At 41.7% G+C, this 21,229-nt stretch overlaps 2 protein-coding genes across 26 annotated transcripts in view; one reads left to right on the top strand and one right to left on the bottom strand.

Moving 5' to 3' along the window:
- Window positions 1–15,911, bottom strand: part of LOC311526465 (uncharacterized protein) — a 257,232-nt gene extending 241,321 nt beyond the window's left edge. For 18 of the 25 annotated variants that reach the window (XR_014713014.1, XR_014713015.1, XR_014713016.1 and 15 more), the window contains exon 1: window positions 13,059–13,174. The gene's annotated coding sequence lies outside the window, so the exon portion shown is untranslated. Of the gene's footprint in view, window positions 1–11,722; window positions 12,183–13,058; window positions 13,175–13,439; window positions 13,582–15,785 lie in introns of those variants that run through there. The other 7 variants (XM_084639545.1, XM_084639539.1, XR_014713023.1 and 4 more) reach the window with 6 other exon arrangements.
- A 1,443-nt stretch (window positions 15,912–17,354) lies between these two features.
- On the top strand, window positions 17,355–20,733 carry POU3F4 (POU class 3 homeobox 4). Its single transcript, XM_084638218.1, has one exon. The coding sequence runs from the start codon at window positions 17,549–17,551 to the stop codon at window positions 18,632–18,634; it is 1,086 nt and encodes a 361-aa protein (XP_084494344.1). The 5' UTR covers window positions 17,355–17,548; the 3' UTR covers window positions 18,635–20,733.
- The last annotated feature ends 496 nt before the right edge of the window (window positions 20,734–21,229 follow it).

Genomic DNA, 21,229 nt, shown 5'->3' with positions numbered 1-21,229 from the left:
TCCAGCCATGTATATCTCAGTGCACTTTTAATATAAGAGTGACAGATGATGAGGCCACACCAGAAAGCTCCTTTAACATGTCTCTCCAATTTGCAAATACCTAAATGTATGTTGTGTTTCCTTAAAAGTGAAAAAGAGGAGCAGCGTGGGAGCTCCTAGGTTTTAGTGTGGTCCACTTTTTCTTTGGAAGAGTAAGGCTGCACGTTTGGGTGGTTATTTTGTTAATCCCACCCTCACCTGCATGTGATACTCCATTATTTACAGCAAATATTCCAAATGATCTTATTTTTCTCTCCAACTAAAATATACAGATTAATCTTGAGAGACTTTTTATATGCCAGTTTTTTACTATTATAGAAATTCAACTAACTCCATAATGACAAACACAATTATCTTCAAGAAGTATATGTGATTTGGATAGGAGTAAACTCTGGTGACTACAAAACACACACACACAGTTTTAAGATTAAATATATGTAATGATAATAATAATATTAATAAAAAAGCAAATATTTTCAAAAGACCTTTCATATTCCTCCTGTAGTTGCATCCTCTGTTTTATGTTGTGGGCAAAAGAAGTTTTACATCATATTTGTTTGCACACTGGATATGATGTATTTATTCCCAGTGAACATATTCTCAATCAGAATGGGACCAATTCTTAGTTGATGTAAACTAGCCTAGCTCCATTGAAGACAAAGGTGCTATGCAGATTTACATTAGCTGAGAATCTGGCCCAATTAATTCATTGCATACATCCCCCAAAACAATAGCCAAGAACCAATACATAGAACACCTGATTTATGTGTGAATAAAAAGGTTAAAATTGTAGAGAAAAAATACACAAAGAATGGGAGGCCTTTAATAAATTTGCAAATAATAGGCCAAATTCTGGCTGCCAGTTATGCACAAGCACATGCCAGAAAAAAATGTTGCAGGGGGAGAGGTAGGAACAGCAGTTTCTGGTTCCCACAACCTTGCTCTATAAGCTCTTCACAACAGGAGCTCTGCAACAACGGTCCAGTGCAGGGCCTCGGGATCAAGAGGCCTGGTCCATATATTTGTGTACATCCGCTTCCTGGCAGTAACAATTATAAAAAACCCCACGCAGACTATTCCTGTCACTAGCAGGGAGGTTGTGTGTTGGGCCGCTGCCAGCCAGACCATGGGAGTACATTAAATGCTTAACAGTGTTAAAATGGGTGCGATACCAGAATTTGGCCATGAAGCAGCTCAGTTTTAGAAATTTCAAACTCAAATCTGTAAAAGAAACTTCAAGAAATCTTCAAATTCCCCTGTGAGCAGAAACCTTTATAGGATCTTGCTCAGAGAATTGAAATGTTGAAACTAGAATATTAATATCTGACTAAAATCACCTGAATAAAAACCATCCTACACACCACTTGCTAAAACGTATTGTGTAATAGTGTGTCAAACACTGGTCACCACAAAAAAGCCAACATTTACCAACTGTTATCACAAAGAATTAGAAATATCCCTAATATCTTATTTACCACAAATTAGTGGCTTCTTACTGATGACCTCTGTATATGCATTAATGGTACTATACAGAGTGCATGACCTGTAGATTGGAGTTCAGCTTGCATCATTACCATACCAGTATAATCAGAAGGTAAATTCTATCTTTATATGACTATAGATAACTTCAGACATAATGCAAAGTAATTCTAACATCTTTTCTCGGATCTTTTTCTTAGAACAGAGTAGACTAAACTTCAAGGGCCAGATCTTCAGCTGGTGTACATAAGCATCACTCCCTTCTAATCAAAGACACTGATTTCCACCAGGTGAGGGTCTGGCCCCATTTATTGTTCATAATCCAATAAGAATCCATTGGCATATAAACCAATATTCTACATATTTATTATCTGTAGTGATCCACTGTATCACCTGCTGTTCTTTGTATAGAGCCTTTTCCACCTAATGTTTATGCACAGTTGGACAAGATTCCTGGAACACAGCAACTATTGCAGGGCTTTAATTCAAACATAGTTCTGTGGACTTTCAATGCTGAAGAAATCAACAGAACCTTTCATTATAATTACTGTGCAAATAATTTTAAAACAGGATTAACCATCTGACTTTCTAAACAAAATATAATCAGCATGCTACAAATCTGAATATACAAAATATATACCACCACGATCACAGGTCAGTCGCTGGTAGAGGCTAGTAGTCTCCACTACAAAATTGCTGCAAACATTTGTACTTTAAGAAAATAAGTGAAGGATAGAATTGGAACAGAGGTAAAATGGGATTTCAGAGTAGCCAGGGATTAGGTATTACCTGTTCGGTAAAACATTTGTGCTTTAAATGAAAGTAACAAAGTGCAAATATATTTAAAAACAAAAACAAATAGGCTTCTTACAGAAACTCATCACTGGTAACAAGAGTAACACAATCGTTCACACCCAGTGAAATCCTGCCCTGTAAAATACATATTTTCCCTTCTCTCCTGTCACCACAATCCCAAAACGTATTCCCCAAAGACGAAGTAATTGGACCTACTGATGGGAGCTCTGCAGGACTTGGGGAATAGAATCTACTTCCCCTAAAGCTAATCAAAAACTGGCAAAAAATAGTTGAGAGAAAAAATTCTGATAAATTCTTGCCCTTTTTCCATCAAAATTTCAAAAATTTGTAACATTTTGATTAACTCTTTCTTTCCCTACTCAAGGCAAGCTGTGGGATGAAATGTGGCCAGTCTACAGCTGTACTCTTCCATGCTGATGGAAGAGGTTAGGGCCACTGGATTTCTGTAAGCATGGATCTGCCTGCATTCCAGAATCTCCTTACATTAGCCTATTTAACAATGGCCGGGGGACCGAGAGAGAGAAAGTAGTAGAGCTAAGAGGGAAAATGACAAGGTGAGAAAGAGGACAGACCCATGTACAACTTGTTTTTTGCTCTGTGTAGACTAGAAAAGGCTCCCAAATACAGTAGAACTCCTCAATGTACATGTACTGTAAAGTCAGCCATACAATAGACCATCCATGAAAGCTGCAGTCCATTCTGATAACAAATGAGTGATCTCCTTAGAATGTTTAAAGATTGCTTTCATGCGAATATTTTTAGTTAATTTTCTTGCATTTTGAGACACCCTCCCACCCCACACATTCAAATTATTTGTATCCCCAAGTACACAGAGTGGTGATGGGTCAGAGCCCACCTTATAGGATTTATTGTATTTAATCAGAGGTCATTCTTCAGAAGTCAGCTACTGTGGAGCACAATCAAAACAAAGCCACAGCAGCTAGGGTGTGTCAAAATAGCACCAGGACAATTCAGAATCCTTAATGCTCAATCTACAAAATCTCTCTGGTGTCCAATAGAATTTATTCATAATCTTAAAACAGTCTAGAGATGTTACGCTAAAACTGACTGATTTGTAATTTGCAGCATTGCTGTAGCTGTGTCAGTCCCAGGATATTAGAGAAACAAGGCAGGTGAGGTGATCTCTTCTATTGAACCAACTTCTATTAGTGAGAGAGACAAGCTTTCGAACTTATACAGAGCTTGAAAGCTTGTTTATCTCACTAACAGAAGTTGGTCCAGTAAAAAATATTACCTCACCTACCTTGTCTTGTAATTTGTTTTCCATAATTTTCCCCACTCCATTTCCTTGTATGAGAAATTGAATTCTTGTTCCTAATTAATATTCACACTATGGAGAGGTTTAAAATCTAAGTATCACAAATATGAAGATGCTAAGGTATGTAAAAAAAAATGGATTTTAGCCCTAGTCCCAGATTAGTTCCCCTAGGTACTGTAGGAGAAGTCAACAGAAGATCCTTTACACATAATTACATTAATTCAGATCTGGTCCCCTCTTCAGCACTAAGCTTTGATTTATTTTGAAATTTCTCTAAGCATATAATATTCTTCTCTGAACTAAATAAGAGATGTTAAATATTCCTCTCCTCAGTCAGGAATGTTGTTCCTACTATTTGAAATGGAGATTAAAACATTTACTATTTAACAGATGAACTTTGAATGCTTTCCAGACCAGTTTACGAGACATGGGTTAATTAATAAGAGGTCACATAATAGGCCAAATCCTGAAGTCCCTTATTCAGGCAAAATTCTCACTGAAGTCAAGGGGAGAGTCCCCTGACTAAAGAATACTGGATTGGGCCCTACATTTCTCTGAAGCACAAGTCATGCTAAGGGGTATTTTATCTGTAGTTTCAAAAACTGTCTCTTTTCTTTATTGACATAGCCTAACTGCATATGTGTGTGCATCAAGCTGACATATATATGTACTATATAGTTTACTAAAAATAAACTCAAAAGAGTATTATGCTCAGAATAAATGCTTTCAAAAATCAATTCTAGACTGACAAATAAGTTAACTAGTTATGACTTTGTAATTGCACAGTAAACACTCCTTTAGGAAACAATGGATATGTTTTATGTTTCAAAAATAATTTGAAATAGTACAGCATATAAAATGGTACAACATGGCAGTAGTTAGGGAAGTTTGTGTATAATTGCAAAAAGGGTTAAATATAGGACTTATTCAGTTTCTTTTGGATGCTAAAATGTTAAAATGTATTAACAAAAGAGTATATGCAGTACACAACACACCCTTACTATAGCAATCACTTGCAATTTCCTAAGCATGGTTAAGTTGATAATATTCTAATCATATAACCAATTTCCTATCTGACCGCTTTGCATTCTTAAAACTGGCAATTTAATGTCAAGGTATACAATGGCCAAGAAAGAAGAGGTGAGAAATGTAGTTATCTGAACATAAAAAGAAATTCCAAACTAATTGAAAAATTGAACGGAAGAATGACAACTTGGACTTTTTACACTATATTCCTGAGGATGAAATGCATATTTTATGACAAAAGATTAGAGTGCTTTGTAACATTATTTTTCATTCTTAGCGGTGTCAACAGTGTACTCTAACCCCAGAGCCTTCAGATAAGTCATAGTTTGATTGACCATATAAATGCATTATCCAGTCATTACATTCAGTTTTACTTTTGTGAAAAAAACTCCATAGTGATATTCCACATGGAGCTAAACTCTATTTTATTTGTAGCCCACCATATCTCAGTTCTGGGAAATCCATAAATTCATTTGTCAAAGGCAAAAATATGTACACAAAATTCTCTCCAAATCTTTTGAAAGGTTTTGCTCAAACCCTTGACATAGCGTTTTACTCTAAACAACTTTCTAGGCAACCTTGCGATTCTCCATCTATGAAAATACACAGTTTCCCCTCCATGAAACTAGAACTGAGAGAAAGGAAATTATTAAGCATTCTAGTGGGTTTTTTCCAACAAAAACTAAGATAGAGGTCAATGAATAAGTGTGTGCAGGCTGGAACTTAAATCCTCTGGGGTGACTGTAGGCTAATTAATAATTAATGCCAGAGACATGGTGTTTGAAATGCAGATGTGATAACTGGAGGCCTGGCAAAGCTGTTCAGAGGAAGCAGATTTGGATGCTGTAGGGAATAGGCCCTCCCTTGCCGGCTGGCTCTGAAAGCAGACCTGGGTGCAAAGCAGGGCCTATGGTTTACATTATATTCCCCTCAGCTGTTAATTACCTGAACCTACTTTGAAGTTCTTCTCTTTTTATCCTCTGCATGAAAAGAGATTGGTTCAGCAGAGGGATTTGAAAAAATGATCAAATACATTGAGGGGGGGGGAGAGAACTTCAGATATAAAAAAGATAAGGAAGAAAAACACACAGTGAAACATACAAGAACATATGAGGAAGTGCATGAGTGTGGTTCAATATTTTAAGCAACTTACGCTGCTCTAAGTTATTGTAATGCAACTGGTATTAAGTTAATCAAGACTAGAGTTTTTCTACAAGATCTTCTCTAGGAATTATTTTGGGGAAATTCTGTGGTCTGTGTTATACAGGAGGCCAGACTAGAGGGTCACAATGGTCCTTTCTGCCCTTGGAATCTATGAATCTCTGCACTTTTTATGAATAGATTTGTTAAAAAGAATTCCACACTGTATGTGTATAGTTTACAGTAATTATTTGATGAGAGTACCATGGGTAATTTTCTATGCTGTTTTTAATGTAATAAAGTCATTTAAACCTCCTTGTGTTTGGGGCTATTTAATGAGGTGTGCAACATTAATAGAATCACCAATGAGGTATTACTACAAGAATTAAGGTTTTGTGAAAATCATTCATTCTGGTGGAAGAGCTAGATAAGGACAGTACTTCATGTCTATGTGGGAACTGCAGATAAATGTAAAATTGTCAAAACCAACTGGAAGGGGGTTTAATGACAGATGACTAATAGTTTAATGCTATAAAGGGCAGTCAGGTTTGGTTTTAGGACTACAGGTAATTTCTGATTTGTTTAAACTAAGTAACAATGAGTTATCCGGAGTTTGGACACCAGCATACCCCAAAGGAGTGTGGGCCCCCCACGTGAGAAGTTGTTTTCTTTTTCACTTTTACCATACATCTACTCTTGCTACTTGAGGTCAAGTGTTTCCCCGAGTCCCATCAGCTACACACACACACAAGCAGTGTTCGTTTGTGACGCATATGGAGCATTCATGAAATATCTAATTTCCAAAAGGGATTGGTATCTCTGTGTCTTTCTGACAGTGTAATGGAACTGATCCTCCCACCAAAGGAAAACATGTACCTACATTGAAATCGACACCTCTAGCTGCGGAGTCATGTGAATAAGTGACATCAATTGCACACAGGCAGCAGTCAGGTGATAATCATGCAGCTCAGAAGCGCTGTGTGTCGCTTCAAGCCACCTCTCCTGGTTGATTGTTTTTATTGTGGTGGGGCTTGGGAGGAAGGGGGTTGGAGTCACATTTTGAACTCCCGCTCCCAAGTCTGATCCGGATGGTGTCAGGCCACCATGGGAACGCGGCTATAATCCGCACCCTGAAGTCAAAGCCAGTAGTGCGAAAAGAATGACTAGTGCACAGGCCACTAGAGAAGCGAGACTGGGCAGGGGGGGGATCAGTTCTGCTGCTCTGGGAAAATCTCAAGCCTGGGAGACATCCATAGGCTGGAATAGGCGCCTCTTGGGGGTGAGGAGGCTTTTCCTTTCATGGGAAAGCCCCCCCCCCCCCCCCGTAAGATCACTGACACTTGCACTATGATCTAGTTTAAAACAAAAAATACAAAGAAGTAACATTGAGGTTGTCACACAGGAGCAAGACAACGCAATGGTGAGACTCTGCTCTCGGAGTTTCACCGGTGTAAATTCGGAGCAACTCCATGGACTCCAGCGGAGCCAGTCCCGAGTTAGACCGGTGTAAAGAGTAAAATGTGGCTCCCTTTGTTCCTGGTACTGTGGGATACCGTATGGTGGGGTGCATCCCTGTGATACTAGGCACAATCAAAGAAAGTATCAGTGTTAACTTTGAAGAACCTGCGCTTGTTAGTCTGTTGAGTCAATCAGCGTGTTGATTTCCTTTGTTTTTCATGGGCATTTTAAAGGGAAAGAAATCCCAGAAATGAAAGTCAAACTGACACAGAGTCAAAGATGACGGACTCTCGGCACTTAAACCAGCACTTAAATAATGCTACTGGAAGTATCACCCAGTAATAGGCTATAGTGCGAAGAGACCATTTTTAAAACGTAGCTGGTAAGAACCCTCAGGAAACCGTGCCTATGCACAGAAGCCATTTTCCGAAATGTAACAAGTTGGCTCTTAAATGTGGGGTGCAAAGTACTAAAAGATCATCCCATAACGGGGGTCGATCCCTTCCCAAATGTCCTTTATGAATGAAGCTATTTCAGAAGGGCCCCGTAGTAGTGACATTCGGGGGGGGGGGGGCGTTGGTAACGCTCGGGACTTGAAAGTGGATAAAGCCATTTATTTTTATGAAAAGCTACAGTGGGCGGGCGCTTGAGCTGAGTTTTACCAAAGCTTTAGCCAGCAGAAAATTTGCATGACTCAGTTATAACCCCCTAACAAGGGGTTAATGATGGATGAAGTCCTCCAGTCTTAATATTGTTTGGCAAACAGGTACCACAAAGCCGGAGCAATATTCTTCTGTAAAGATGATGTGGGAGGGGAAAAATCCCCCCCCACCATTTTTTTTAAGCAAAGACACATTGTTCCCCTTCCTCCCCCCCCCCCCCCCAGCAACCTCTCCAGATAGTGGAGAAGATGAGGGGCTGTAAAAAGGAGACTAGTTACTTGGTATCTCTTTACACACTACACCGCCTAACGTACACAGCCCCTTAAGAAAGAATGAAATTAAAAAAACCGTTGAAAAAGTTTTCAGTACAGTGTGATGAAGCCATCTTGCATGAATTCGGGGGTTGACGGTATTTAAAAATTCATTTGAAAAGGTCTCTCTTCAAGGCACAGATATTTTATATGTAAGCCTACCACCTTGGGATCTTTACCCAGCTTCTCGTCATACTAATTTGGAAAGACGATGTACCCCACTGTCAAGTCAGCCTCGATGGAAATCAAGTATTTTGTTACTCTTTACACTTCTCAAGACTAAACTTTCATTACGATAGTCAAGAAACAAACAACTGTAGAGGAGCATACACCTGCATAATTCTCTGGCTCCTTTGTGACAATAATTTGCAGTGTTGCTGGATTCTCTAGTTCTAGGGGCATGTTGTTTACCTACAGCTAAATAAAGCCGAATATGAAGTTGAGTCTTTCTTGGTAAAGGATCTTAGCCGATATGTGGTTTTCTGTTGGTGCTGCGTGGGGCATGTGCTAAGCAAGACAGCGCAAGGCGCAGGCAGACTTAGGTGCCCTTTGCCTGAAAAGGGAAGAGCATTGCATTGAACGAGGATTTTAATGAAATCATAACATTAAACAGTTTTATATTAAATCGGGCTAATTTTCTAGGTGAAGGCTGTGAAGTGAATGTGAGGAAGCATTAAAAGGGAATTGAATTTGCATTCCTTATGCTAGAGGCACATGTTTACATGACCTTTAAAACAGAATTAAAGCTGTATCATCAGCAGCTGTAGGCAATTCACATTACTAAGGCAATCAAATAGAAGGCTAAACTAACTATAAAACATAAATTAAACTGATAGAGAATCATCCTAATTCACTAGGTTTACTTGCAATTTACTTACCCACTACTAGTAATTTCTAAACAGTTTGCAAAGGGAGCAATCCGAAATACTTGAACGTTGATCTTTAAATGTAGTGTCCAAGTGCAGGAGCAGGCTAGAAACTATGGATTTAGAAGCGCTTTCTCCTCTGTGACAACCTGGTAAGGCACAGGTTTGTATGGAATTTCACACCGCTTCCTGGGGACGTTTGCAAAACTTATAAATAATGACCTGCAAAAGTAATCCTAAAAAAACCTGACACCAACAGACTGGTACCTCACCTAATGCGGACAGCAGAGATGATGCTGGTTTCCTATTCGAATAACTCTTAGATGAATACGGGATCTGATTTGCAGATGAATATCTAAGGCCTATAAAACTGTTCCTGGAGTTTCTCCATCTATAAATCCCAAACTTTATTAGATGGTCTCCAAACCTCCAAGTGAGCCTCCTTCTCGCTAAGATTTGTTTAATATACGCAGTTTATTTTCTAAAATATGAAATAATTCAGTGTGCAATAAGGGTCAGACAGCTTTGTCCCCCTCTCGCTCCCCCCACCGCCAGCGACATTCTTTAAAATGTCTGAAGCCCAATAAAAACAAAATCGATAACGCCAGTAATTTCATTAAAAGTTTGCCGAGTGCATTTTCTGTTCTTCCCGGTTTTCATTCCCAGGCACAGAAAAGACTAACCGCCTTACAGCCCCAAATTCGCGCTGAGGTTACTTGAAGGGGCGGGGGGAGGGGGCATTCCTGAAAGAGTCCCACGGCACTGGGTTTTTCTTCTTCATATTTTTGGGGGGAAGGAGAGAGAAACAGTTGGTACCAATTGTTTCCAATGTGCCAGTGGGTTCGATCCAATTAGCAAATAAGCTGGGCTGTATTTCATAAGAGGTAATCATTCCTTGAGAGAAAGGCCTCTGAAGATCCAATTCCCACCTATGATGCTGACAAAGGGTCTTATCTCCAGTGTGTATTCGCCTACTTACATTCTTCTGTTCCATTCAGGGATTTAGACATTTTTATTTTTAACATAAGGAACAATACCACTTACAAACCTGTAACCTCAGCAAGCAAGAGATTGAATTTTTCCACCTCATATCTAGTCATCCTTCTGCATTTTTATTTGCCCTTTGGCTTATAACTTATTATTCAAACTGCTTTGCATTTGCTCGGATGAATTTGTTTCCAAATGATTATTAAATCTAACTTTCCCTTGCTAAGTGTATTATAGAGAATTGTAGAAATGCACTTGGCCTACATGTTATATGCTATATACACATATATTCACCCCATATGTGCACACGCTGATCGATTAGCTAGATGGAGAGATAGTGAAAAGCAAGACTAGAGAGATCAATATGCCCATCTCTCTATCCCCTATGTATAGGAGCATTCTATATATCTCAGCTCTCTGATTCTCATTTTAAAGGGGAGAGCAATGAAATCTTGATTGGATTTAATCGGAGTTCAGTGGCAAATAAAAATCCAGAGGCTGTAACAGAAACTGGAAATCTGGAAAGAAAAGTCTCTCTCCAGTTGGTTGAAGTCTTGCTAGATTTGCATTTCAGGGCATCATCTTGCGCGATTAAAATCGCAAACAAGTTCTGTTTGCAGCGGCGCGGGGTTTTTATTGGGGGCCTTTGTTGCTCAAGGAAAGAAAATTGCTCCTTTCATGAAGATTAGGTGGGTTAAACTCAAAGGCTGGACACTGCTGCCCTTGACAGCACCAGGATTAACTCGTTCGTGGCCGCAGGCTCCGTGGGAAATGCGGGCGCGTCGCGCCGAGGGCTTCTCCCATTCCCAGCAGCGTTCGCGGGAGGCGGCTGCCGCCCTTCCCCGCCCGGCTGCACAGAGAGGGGCAGCGCTGGGCCACTGGGGCCGGAGGAGCGGCGGCTCTCGGGGCAGCGGGACGCCGAGGAGCCCTCCACAGAAAGGCGGCTCCCTGTCCGGGAGGCAGCAGCGTGCCGGGGAAACGGGGACCCGCCCCGGCCGCTCCCGCAGGCTGGGCTGGTGCAAGGAAGCGCAGCCAGCGCCTGGCTTGCGCTGCTGCAGCGAGGCGCCGCAGGCACCAGGCGCGACCCTGAGCAAGCGACCCCCGGCCCCTCCCCCCAACATCGACACTGCCCTTCGCCCAGTAGTTGCACCAGAAGCCTAGAAGTGTCATCCTTCTTTTGCCCCCACGCACTGCTCGCCAGCTCGCCCCTTGTGGGGTTTGCAAAGGACCCCGTTATAAACCGGAATCCAACTAAGGAATGAGCCCCAATTACCCGAGCCCCCTTCCTACACAACAGGTTGTGAGTGCCTGGCCCTCCGGAAACAGACACAGCTCGCCGTGGACTTCCCTGCTACGCTCTTATTTGTCCCTTGTATGAAATCTTTGTTTTGGTTCTGCAGCCTCCTGTCTCTCCACCGATTCATTGCAATGGGTCTTGCTACAGGCAGGTTTATGCTGTTCCCTGCACACCCCAAACACGTGAACGGACAGCCACTGACACAAGCAACAACAAGGTTGCTACAAAACATGCAGCTGCGTAGGACAGGTCCAAAACATTCAGCTGCATAGGAAATGTCTAAGATGACCAAGCAATGTCTCACCCCTCTACACTTGTTTTAAAAATGCACATCTTGTGGATGCAGTTTAGATAAAAAATACCTTTTAGGTACTGAATATGGTCTGAAGGTTCAATTCTCATATCGGGATTGATTGCGCCAATGTACGCGGAACAGTGAATAAACTTCCTGTTGGACCATTTAACATTTCCTCTTCCAGAAAAAAAAATCAACTGGACAATAAATACATGTTATCCTCAGAATGACGAAGTACTTCCAAAGGGCAAGAGACACAGAGGTCTCTGGATCATCAGTACCACTGAATCATGCGCACGCGGAGTGATAAAGCTGGAGAAATGCACAGTCAAAAAAAAAAAATCAAACTGACATTATTCGGCGAGCTAATAAACACCCATACAGGTATTTGTCATCCGAGGAAGAGAGCTATTTGTCTTCGATGTCCCATTAGTCAACAACAGAGGTTAAATAGTGTACCATTTAGTGCATTTTCAGATCCAATCCATTTTGTTGTAAGCATTCCTGAACAGAAATCGGTACATAAAGGAAACGAATTTTAATTATTGTTAAAATATGCACAACACGGCTTTTGATTTTGAGACTGAATTAGTTTCTGTTTCCTTAAATGTATATGGTAATTATTGCCTACACATTTACACTGCTAAGAAAAGGTCGATCCTGATGACTTGCATAGGTGTGGAAGGTGTGTGAACACACGTTAAAAAAAATCTCAGAATCTGAGTGAAGTATGAAATCATCACAGAGAGAGAGAGAGAGAGAGAGAGAGAGAGAGAGAGAGAAAGATTCGAATTATCACAGTATAAGAAAAGTGCAAACGAAAAGGGGAAGGGGACTGCAATTGTGTGCAGCTCTGTGTGACCTTAAAAAATCTCTATGCGATTCTTTACGTGACCTTAAAAACGGGTGTTGAGTTAAATAACCGATTTACAGACGTCTGAGAAACTGATCCGCCCACTTCAAAATACTGCGTGCCGGAACCTCGCAAACATTTTAGGACTTCAGCCCGAAAAATCTGGGTCTTTTTTCCACCACCCGTATTTCTGGATTAAGAACAACAAACCCGACGTTCAAATGCTCTGATTTTAATAAAAGGCAAGGCGGGATCTATTGTCAAAATTTGCACTCGAGAGAGATTCTCCAGAATATTTTCTATCTAAATGGCAAATTAATCAAATGTTAACTACAATACCCGCTACAAATTAACTTAAAGCCAAAAATCACAGTGACCTTCACAGGACGTGATGGTGCACAAATGAACACGTTTTCTTTTTGCCGGCAAGTACATTTTTCAGACGTTAACAATGGACCTGTGAAAATAACAGGTGACTCGAGCAGAGCGGCGAGGAGTCGCATGAAACCGATTTGGAGAATGCAGCCGTTAGAATACAAATGTTATTTACCTTGTGCTTTTCTCTGCGAGTGAGTTGCTTTATTGTCCCTCCCCATCCTCTGTCCATAATGCAGAACCAACCCCCACCACAACAATGCTCCGTCAGTGCTGGGGCTATTACTGAAGGGCTCGTGTTCTGGGAGATTTGGGGCGGCGGGGGGGGGAGGGGAGGGTTGCATTAAAACTTACATTAGGAATATTTTAATTTGCAGTGTCTGTCCTTCGCCTGGCTGTGGTGCTGAGATCGCACTATGCTGTGCCTCCCTCCCAGCATAGCATTTACTCACGTTCGAGAACAGCCAACAGAGACCCAAAAAGGGAACTAATTGGGCTTGTGTCGGTATCGGCTAATTTCTGGTAATACTCTGTAAATTCTCCTTTTCCTCCTTACCTTCCCCCATGCAGGCAGGGTTGTTAGAACGCTAACTCGGGCGGTACAGTAGCCTGTTTTCCGCTATCCATCTGGTGAGCAGGGGTTCAACACGAGCCTCAGTGTACACAATTAAAAAACTTCACTCCTGCTTTAAGAAACAGTTAACTTGTCCCTCCCATGCCCCAGACCCCGTTATGACTGATTCTGTCTTGAAATGTCAACTTGTTCCCACCAAGTCCAACCTAACTCAAACGGTCTCTAAAGTGAACTTGTGTTGAAGGTGAAGTTTTCAATGTAGGGGTCACGACACTGAGGCACAGCTTACCGCCTGGAGCTTCATGCTGTATTAAACACAATCACAACGAACCCCCTCCTCGACCACTTTTCCCCCTGCAGTTGAATAATGGCAACATCTCTAAAATATAATCAAATCAAATCTTGCAAGGATAATAAACCCAGACTCAATACTCCTTGGATAGCTCCTGTCAGCGAATTATACTATGTACGTGTGTCTATAGACATAGCTATAACACACACACGTTGTTTTACAGTAACAGCTTCTTAAAGGGAAACCTGTGTTTCCTGCCTTTAGCGAGCCATTCCTCTCCTCTAACAGAGGTGCCCACGACAAGCTTTATTGCAAGTGCCCACAAGAACAAGGAGTTGCAAATCCGCTCGCCCTGCAGACTTTGATTTAACGCCTTGTTGGCTGGTACCGCCGTCAGTCCAATAACCACCAGAAGGAAAGTTTGAGCCATGTACAGAGGTGACCTGAGAAACTCAACTGTCCTGCCTTTTACTTTGCAAAGTGTGTGGACTCGACACAATTACAGCTCCTCTATTTCAATGGTGGTTTCTCTCTATAGCAACTTCTAGCTTCCCAAAGACGGCAGGCTCCTTGAGCTATTGTTATTCATGGCAGAGATTTAGCAGAAAAATATATATATTAAATCTAGTTATTTGTTGGGTAAACATGGATCTTTCGAGTGCAAAGGCATCTAGAGCCAAACAGCTGAAGAGCGGAGTCCAGACCCAGAAACTTTTATTACTTTAATGGGTCTCAGTCTATGAAAAATAAGTTACAAATTCTTGCAACAGTAGCTTTGCATGTACTTATTTTTCTCCCATGTCCAGACGGGGTCGTCTATTGAATAAGGCTCTTTTATTCTGCATGGGACAGGGGATTTGTGGCCATGGTCCCCCTTTTATTCCTCTCTCTATGGAAACCCAGATCATGGGGAGAAATATGCGAGGCTGAATAAAGAAAAGCAGCAGAAAGGACCGCTTGAGAGCGGCATCTGTTACACTTGGGAAGTTAGACTGACAGGAAAGAGCTAAAGAAACCCTCTCCAGCAGATTAGTTAGAACAGCAAGAAGATTTAACTATATGCAGATAAAAAGACTTTAAAATAAAGCATATTCTCGTATAGGCGAGATCAGACTCTACCAGGAGCTCACCTTTATGGCGCTGGCTTCTGGCTTGGTTACATTTTTAAAAATATTAAAATCTGATATTCAGGGTTTTATTTCCCCGTTAAAGGCTCTACTTCAATTAAACGGCTGACGTGAACATTCATTTTCAAGAACAGAGGGGACTGGAAAAAATATTTTAGACTCTAGAGTGCAAATTAACTTTAAATAATTTAGTTACATTTATAATACAGTAGTAGTTCTCCCCTCCCCGCCCACCCGGCATCAGGCAGCGGTAATATTTATGTTAAAAGTCTTGTCTGATCTATTTTCATATCTTTCCATACATATGATCAACCGCAGTCTGACCGGCTGGAGTCTGACTAGGAATTTTGCCGTCAGAAATGTCGCTCTGAAACGGGCAAAGGGGCTATCGCTCTCTTTTGCAGAGACATTTTTCATCTTCTGACCTCTCAACTGACCCTTCACAACACGCTTTCCAACGACTTTCCAAGCGAGCCGCCTCCCCTGCACCTGAAAAGTTTCCCGAAGTTCGATTTTAGAGGCAGCCACCAACAAATACTGCAACTCTCAAAGAGGGCAGGGACCCCACTTCGCTGCAAAAGTGGCCTCGAAATAAATAAATGCAATACAATAAACGTTTAGGTTAAAAGCGGCGAAAAAACCCTGAAAATGGAGCACCATCCATACAAGAATGGCATTGCCCTTTATGGAAAAGCACATTCCTAATTCGGTAGAAAACACAGAGGAAATGAGCATCTTTCTCCATAACTTATTTTTCAGAAATATCGAAATCTATTTCAAACAACTTACCACACGCATCTTTTTAGAAATTACATTCAAATTTACAAATATCAGATGTGCAGGTTTAGGCTTCAATGAGAAATTATTATTAATTATTATTATTATAATGAGGAAACGGATGCTGCTTACCTATAAAGGAATCAGAGGAAAGCTCACCTTGTTTATATACAGAGATATATAGATACATATATTCATTTTCTTGAATTTTCTCCAGATCTGTCTTCTCAGAGAAACTAATGCCTTAATGACTTTCTGGTAGCTGCAAGCCTTCTTTTATTTCTGCTAAATATATGAAAATGTATGCAAATTTAAATCAAGCTTAACCTAGGAGCTCTTGCAATATATTTAATGGAATTTCAAACCAATAAGGGAACTCTGATGCAGTCTTCTGTAAGTGCAAATATAATTACGCAGCTAGGTTACCTCCAAAATTATGCAAGGAAAGGTCATTTTTTAACTTCAGAGATTTTCTAAGGTATTAGGTGTTTAATTTTCTCTGCTTGAGCGCTACAACAAATCTGAAATACTCAGATTTGTCTAACGCTACTCCTCAGCAGACCATCTGAAAGAGGAAGCATGAAACACAATGTCTTCCTCCAACCTAACTTACAGATTATTTGAAATTGAACTTGAGAGAAAATTTAGCATTTCCCATTCTCTCTCATACACTCATTGTTTTGCCTGGTCACCAAAATATATTTCCCTTTTCTTACTTGCACCGAGCAACATAAAATTCATATACCTACGACAGTGTTTAGTGAAGATACACCTCATTAATTTCTTTTTCTATTTCAAACTTTGATGGAGAAGAGAAATCATTATAATTTATTTAAACAAATATTGGAAAGCACCTTTTTATTTCCTAAATGGGCAAAACGTATCCCAGTGAACTAAATTATCCGGAAAGAGGAAATATATTGTACATATTTTGGAGCCTTGCAGAAGTGTGTCGCCCAGAAGGAGTGCTTAGTGGCTGTGGGATTTAGAAGTTGTCGAACTGCTGATATGAAATGACATGTAATAGGCATAAAAGCAAGGACCCCAGTTGACCAGACGATCGGGGAGAATAACTGAATGCTATTAATAGCTTGTAAGGTTTGTATTTAAATCAGGGAAGCGGTTGACTGTTGGTTAACAAACAACAAAATAAAAATTTAAATTCGTAATAAAGCTCTGCCCTCCAGGAAATATTCCCTTTAACCCGTTTTAAATCCTATTTTAGGGCAGGGTATATTCATTAATTTTCCTGATTATAGGATATGGACCTTAAATGTAAAGATTGAGACGTGGTTGCTTTTAGGTGTGTGTGTGTGGGGGGGGGGTTGTTTGGGTGTTTTGTTTGTTGGGGGATATAAATCTATAGTTTATCATCTCACAATTACCTTCATGTTGCATTTACAATGCTGGACCGATTGGGGAGTCCGTATGAACTGTGCTAAGGATAGATTGTCAGTCTTCGGTGCCGGCATTTAACCTCTGTTTTTTGCTGTACCTGGAATTAATCACTACAAATTTAAACCATGCTCTGTCATCCCCCCTCCCCTCTCATAAGATCTTAAAAACAAATCTTGGCATGCAGTGAAGAAAGAGTTAAACAAATGAACCGTGGACAGCCAGCTAGCAGCAACCAATGGAGCCTAAAGATTGATTCACTTCCTGCTTCAGACTCACTTTAACTCCTGGGTTTCGCAAACCTAATTTGGACAGCGCGACCTGCCTCTTCACCCCTCATTGGTGCAGCCAAAGCTTCCCGACAGATGAAATGCTGTCATTGGCCAGCAGCGCTGCCAATAACTCAGTGGTTGCTGATTTGGCTCCCTTGCCTGGTAGATGTCAAAGGCTGAAGCTGCTCCCTTTGCCACATTATAACTAGTAGGGGACCTACACCAACCATGGCCACAGCTGCCTCTAATCCCTACAGCATTCTCAGTTCCAGCTCCTTAGTCCATGCAGACTCTGCGGGCATGCAGCAAGGGAGTCCTTTCAGAAACCCTCAAAAACTTCTCCAAAGTGACTACTTACAGGGAGTTCCTAGCAATGGGCATCCTCTCGGACACCACTGGGTGACCAGCCTCAGTGATGGGACTCCGTGGTCCTCCACGCTAGCGACGAGCCCCCTCGACCAGCAAGACGTGAAGCCAGGAAGAGAAGATCTCCAGCTTGGCGCAATCATCCATCACAGGTCGCCTCATGTGTCTCATCACTCGCCCCATACAAATCATCCCAACGCATGGGGAGCCAGTCCAGCTCATAACTCATCAATAACCTCCAGTGGACAGCCTATTAATGTCTACTCGCAACCTGGCTTCACAGTCAGTGGCATGTTGGACCATGGGGGTCTAACACCACCCCCAGCCTCAGCCACTACCCAAAGCTTGCACCCAGTGCTGAGGGACCCCGCAGACCATGGAGATATAGGCTCCCATCACTGTCAGGATCACTCTGACGAGGAGACGCCGACATCAGATGAGTTGGAACAGTTTGCAAAGCAGTTCAAACAAAGGAGAATCAAGTTGGGATTCACTCAAGCAGACGTTGGCTTAGCACTAGGGACTCTCTATGGCAATGTTTTCTCCCAGACTACTATCTGCAGGTTTGAGGCTCTGCAGCTCAGCTTTAAGAACATGTGCAAACTGAAACCGCTACTAAACAAGTGGCTAGAAGAGGCAGATTCATCTACCGGCAGCCCAACTAGTATTGACAAAATCGCAGCCCAAGGCAGGAAAAGAAAGAAGAGAACCTCGATAGAGGTGAGTGTCAAAGGGGTTTTGGAAACTCATTTTCTTAAATGTCCCAAACCTGCAGCCCAAGAGATCTCCTCCTTGGCAGACAGCCTGCAGTTAGAGAAAGAAGTGGTGCGTGTCTGGTTTTGTAACAGACGGCAAAAAGAGAAAAGAATGACTCCACCAGGGGATCAGCAGCAACATGAGGTTTATTCTCATAACGTGAAAACAGACACATCCTGCCACGATCTTTGACTATAGGGCTCGGCTCGCAGACAGGACTGGGAACAGCGCGGATTTTCTAAAGGGGGTTTTAACTTATGCTTAAAGAGGAAACAAAAACAAATACTCGAAGACTTAGAGCATGGGGCTTCCTGCTCTTCCGCCTGGGCAATATTTTCTCTCAAACCTTTTCGCTGATCAGTACATATTGTTTACTATCAAACAAGGTTTGTTTTCGGTCTCCACTAGGAAGAAAAAAAAATAAAGACAGATGTGTGCCTATGAATAACCTTCCAGCGCCTTGGTTATATCAGCTGTATTTCAGGTGAATCTGTTTTACAATAGACTAGTTTTGCATTTTTAAAGACTTATATAGCGTTTTTAAATGTCTGAGGTGTTTTACTACAAACTGTACACAATATTTGTGGCATAATTTGTACCGAATTGAGCAATCATTCCCCCCGCTCCATGTATTGGGCATATCACTGTTACTGTAGTGGGGAGAAGGGATAATTCCCTTCGCTCCCCTTCATTCCCCCAAATTCCATACTAGAGGAGTGGGGTCCCCCTTCTGCACCCCAAAGGCAGGAAATTGTGCCTCCTTTGACTGTAACACAGCTGACTGCCGCTTGCACGTTATGAAGAGTAACAGCCTGATTTGTTGTAGCTTTTCCTTCTATTCAAATAACTTCCTAAAACCACGAAACGGTCAGATTGCAATTCTGAAATAACCCCCCCGACTCCCTGTTCCCTCCTCCACGGAGGCGGGGGTGGGGGGGGGGAGGAGGAAGAGAGATCTGAAATTAAGCATTGCAAATAAAATAAAGGATGTGTCCCTTCTTTTCTTTCTGAAGCTGTGTTGGGCTTCTGATCAGCGGCAGACTGCGAAGGTCTGTAGTAAAACACCTTAATAATTCTGCGCTTTGGCTTCAGAAATCAGTTTCTCTGTATTTTTGTTTCAATATTAAAGAGGGATCCTGAGGTGTCGAAATGAATTTCGGGGAAATGCCCGCTTTTGTTTCATGCTGAGCTTATTTTCGTCTCACGAGGAAATGCTAGATTTGTTGAAAAGCTTTTTATTAAAAAAAACAAACAAACAAAAAAAAAGGCAAGTGAATAAAAATGCTAAAAAAGTGTAACCATTTTTCTGGCATATGAAGGAGCTGTGCTTTATCCTTCCCTTCTTCCCAGCCCTCAGTAGAGATGTACTCTGTGTGTGTACACAGATATGTAGTATGTATGTGTGTAAATATGTCTATACATACTATATATATGTGAGTGTATACAGATGTGTGTGAATATACAGCCATCTACACACACACGGAAAATCACCTATTATAAACGCACACAAAGCACAAATATTGCTCCAAACACACTGTATAATGACTGTCTCCATAGAGGGGGATACTCTGGGCTGGTTGTGTGCCTTGTGTGTGTATATATAGAATATAGTTATTTATACACTCCCGCACACAGCTCGCTATCTGGAGACCACCCCCCCCCCCAATCCATACTACCTAAAGGCAAGGCCAACCCTGCCTCCCCCAGTTTTTGGCTGAGCTCGGGGAGGGGAGACATACCGGTAGCTAGGACGGAAGGCCCATGTTGACCCTGCTGCTTTGCATCCCTGAAGCTGCAGCTTTATTAGCAAATTGCATTACTGCGCTCCCCAGATCTCTTCTCTCCCCCCCCCCCTTAAGATTTTCATTTTGACATTTATATTTTTCAAGTATTTTTCAGTACGCGCTAAAATCTCGACACTGAGGACCTGACTATTTCTGCCAACTTTATACCTGTACAGTTTTGTATATTAAACGTTTTTGGAAGTTATTAATTTAAAGACAGATCATTTAGTTTATTCGTTTAGTAACTGATGTATAATAAACGCTATTTTCATTAAAGGTTGCTTTTTTCAACTATTTTATTCAAAATTGCCTATTGCCGTTGCCCACGATTATTTATTTTCAATAAATTCCGCATTATGTTTAAAAAACACAAAAAAAGGTTCCCAAAAGCCGAAATGGGTGTAAAAAAAATTATACACACACGATTCGCTGTCGTGTTTGATCGTCGACCAGTTTTAGTCCAGGGGTTTATATTGACGCAATATTTTATTGTTGTGAAAGGGGGAAAAAAGGGTTAAATAAACATTTTTACAAAAACAACGTTGCTTTATTTGCGTGGTGTATAAACTGGGACATTTCGGACAAACCTCAGCTCCGGCCTTGGGCTCATTGTAGACCATCTGTATTCTGATCCTTTCAATCTTTTATCAGGGCCCCCAAAGCTTCTCGCAGGAGATCCACCGTGGTTCTCCCTGGTTTTGAACCCTCCCCGCGCCGGGCAATGGGCACAAATCGACGAGCAACTCCCCGAGCCCAGCTCAGCGGGTGTCTGGCCACCGCTGGTCTCCTTTCGGAAAGGTCTGCCCCGGCCTTTCGCGGTGCTCTCCCGCCCGAGGGGCGCTTGGCTCGCCGGAGGGCTGCTGCCTAGCGGGGCTTGGGTGGAGTTGATGTTGCAATATGGAGGGAGGCATTGCTTACTCCTCCTGCAGCCCAGCGCGGCCAGGGTTTGGAGCCAGCGCGTTTCTGGGGTAGGGCTGGGGGACATGCTGGGTGGCTTGAGGCA

This window comes from Lepidochelys olivacea (assembly GCF_965140295.1).
Source record: "Lepidochelys olivacea isolate rLepOli2 genome assembly, chromosome: 9".
NCBI lineage: Eukaryota > Metazoa > Chordata > Testudines > Cheloniidae > Lepidochelys > Lepidochelys olivacea.
The sequence above is the reverse complement of the archived record's forward strand: the minus strand, read 5'-3'. Positions and strand labels throughout refer to the sequence as shown.

What these genes read in the sequence shown, in the direction of transcription:
- POU3F4 (XM_084638218.1), top strand. Translation starts at nt 17,549, where the DNA reads ATGGCCACAGCTGCCTCTAATCCCTACAGCATTCTCAGTTCCAGCTCC.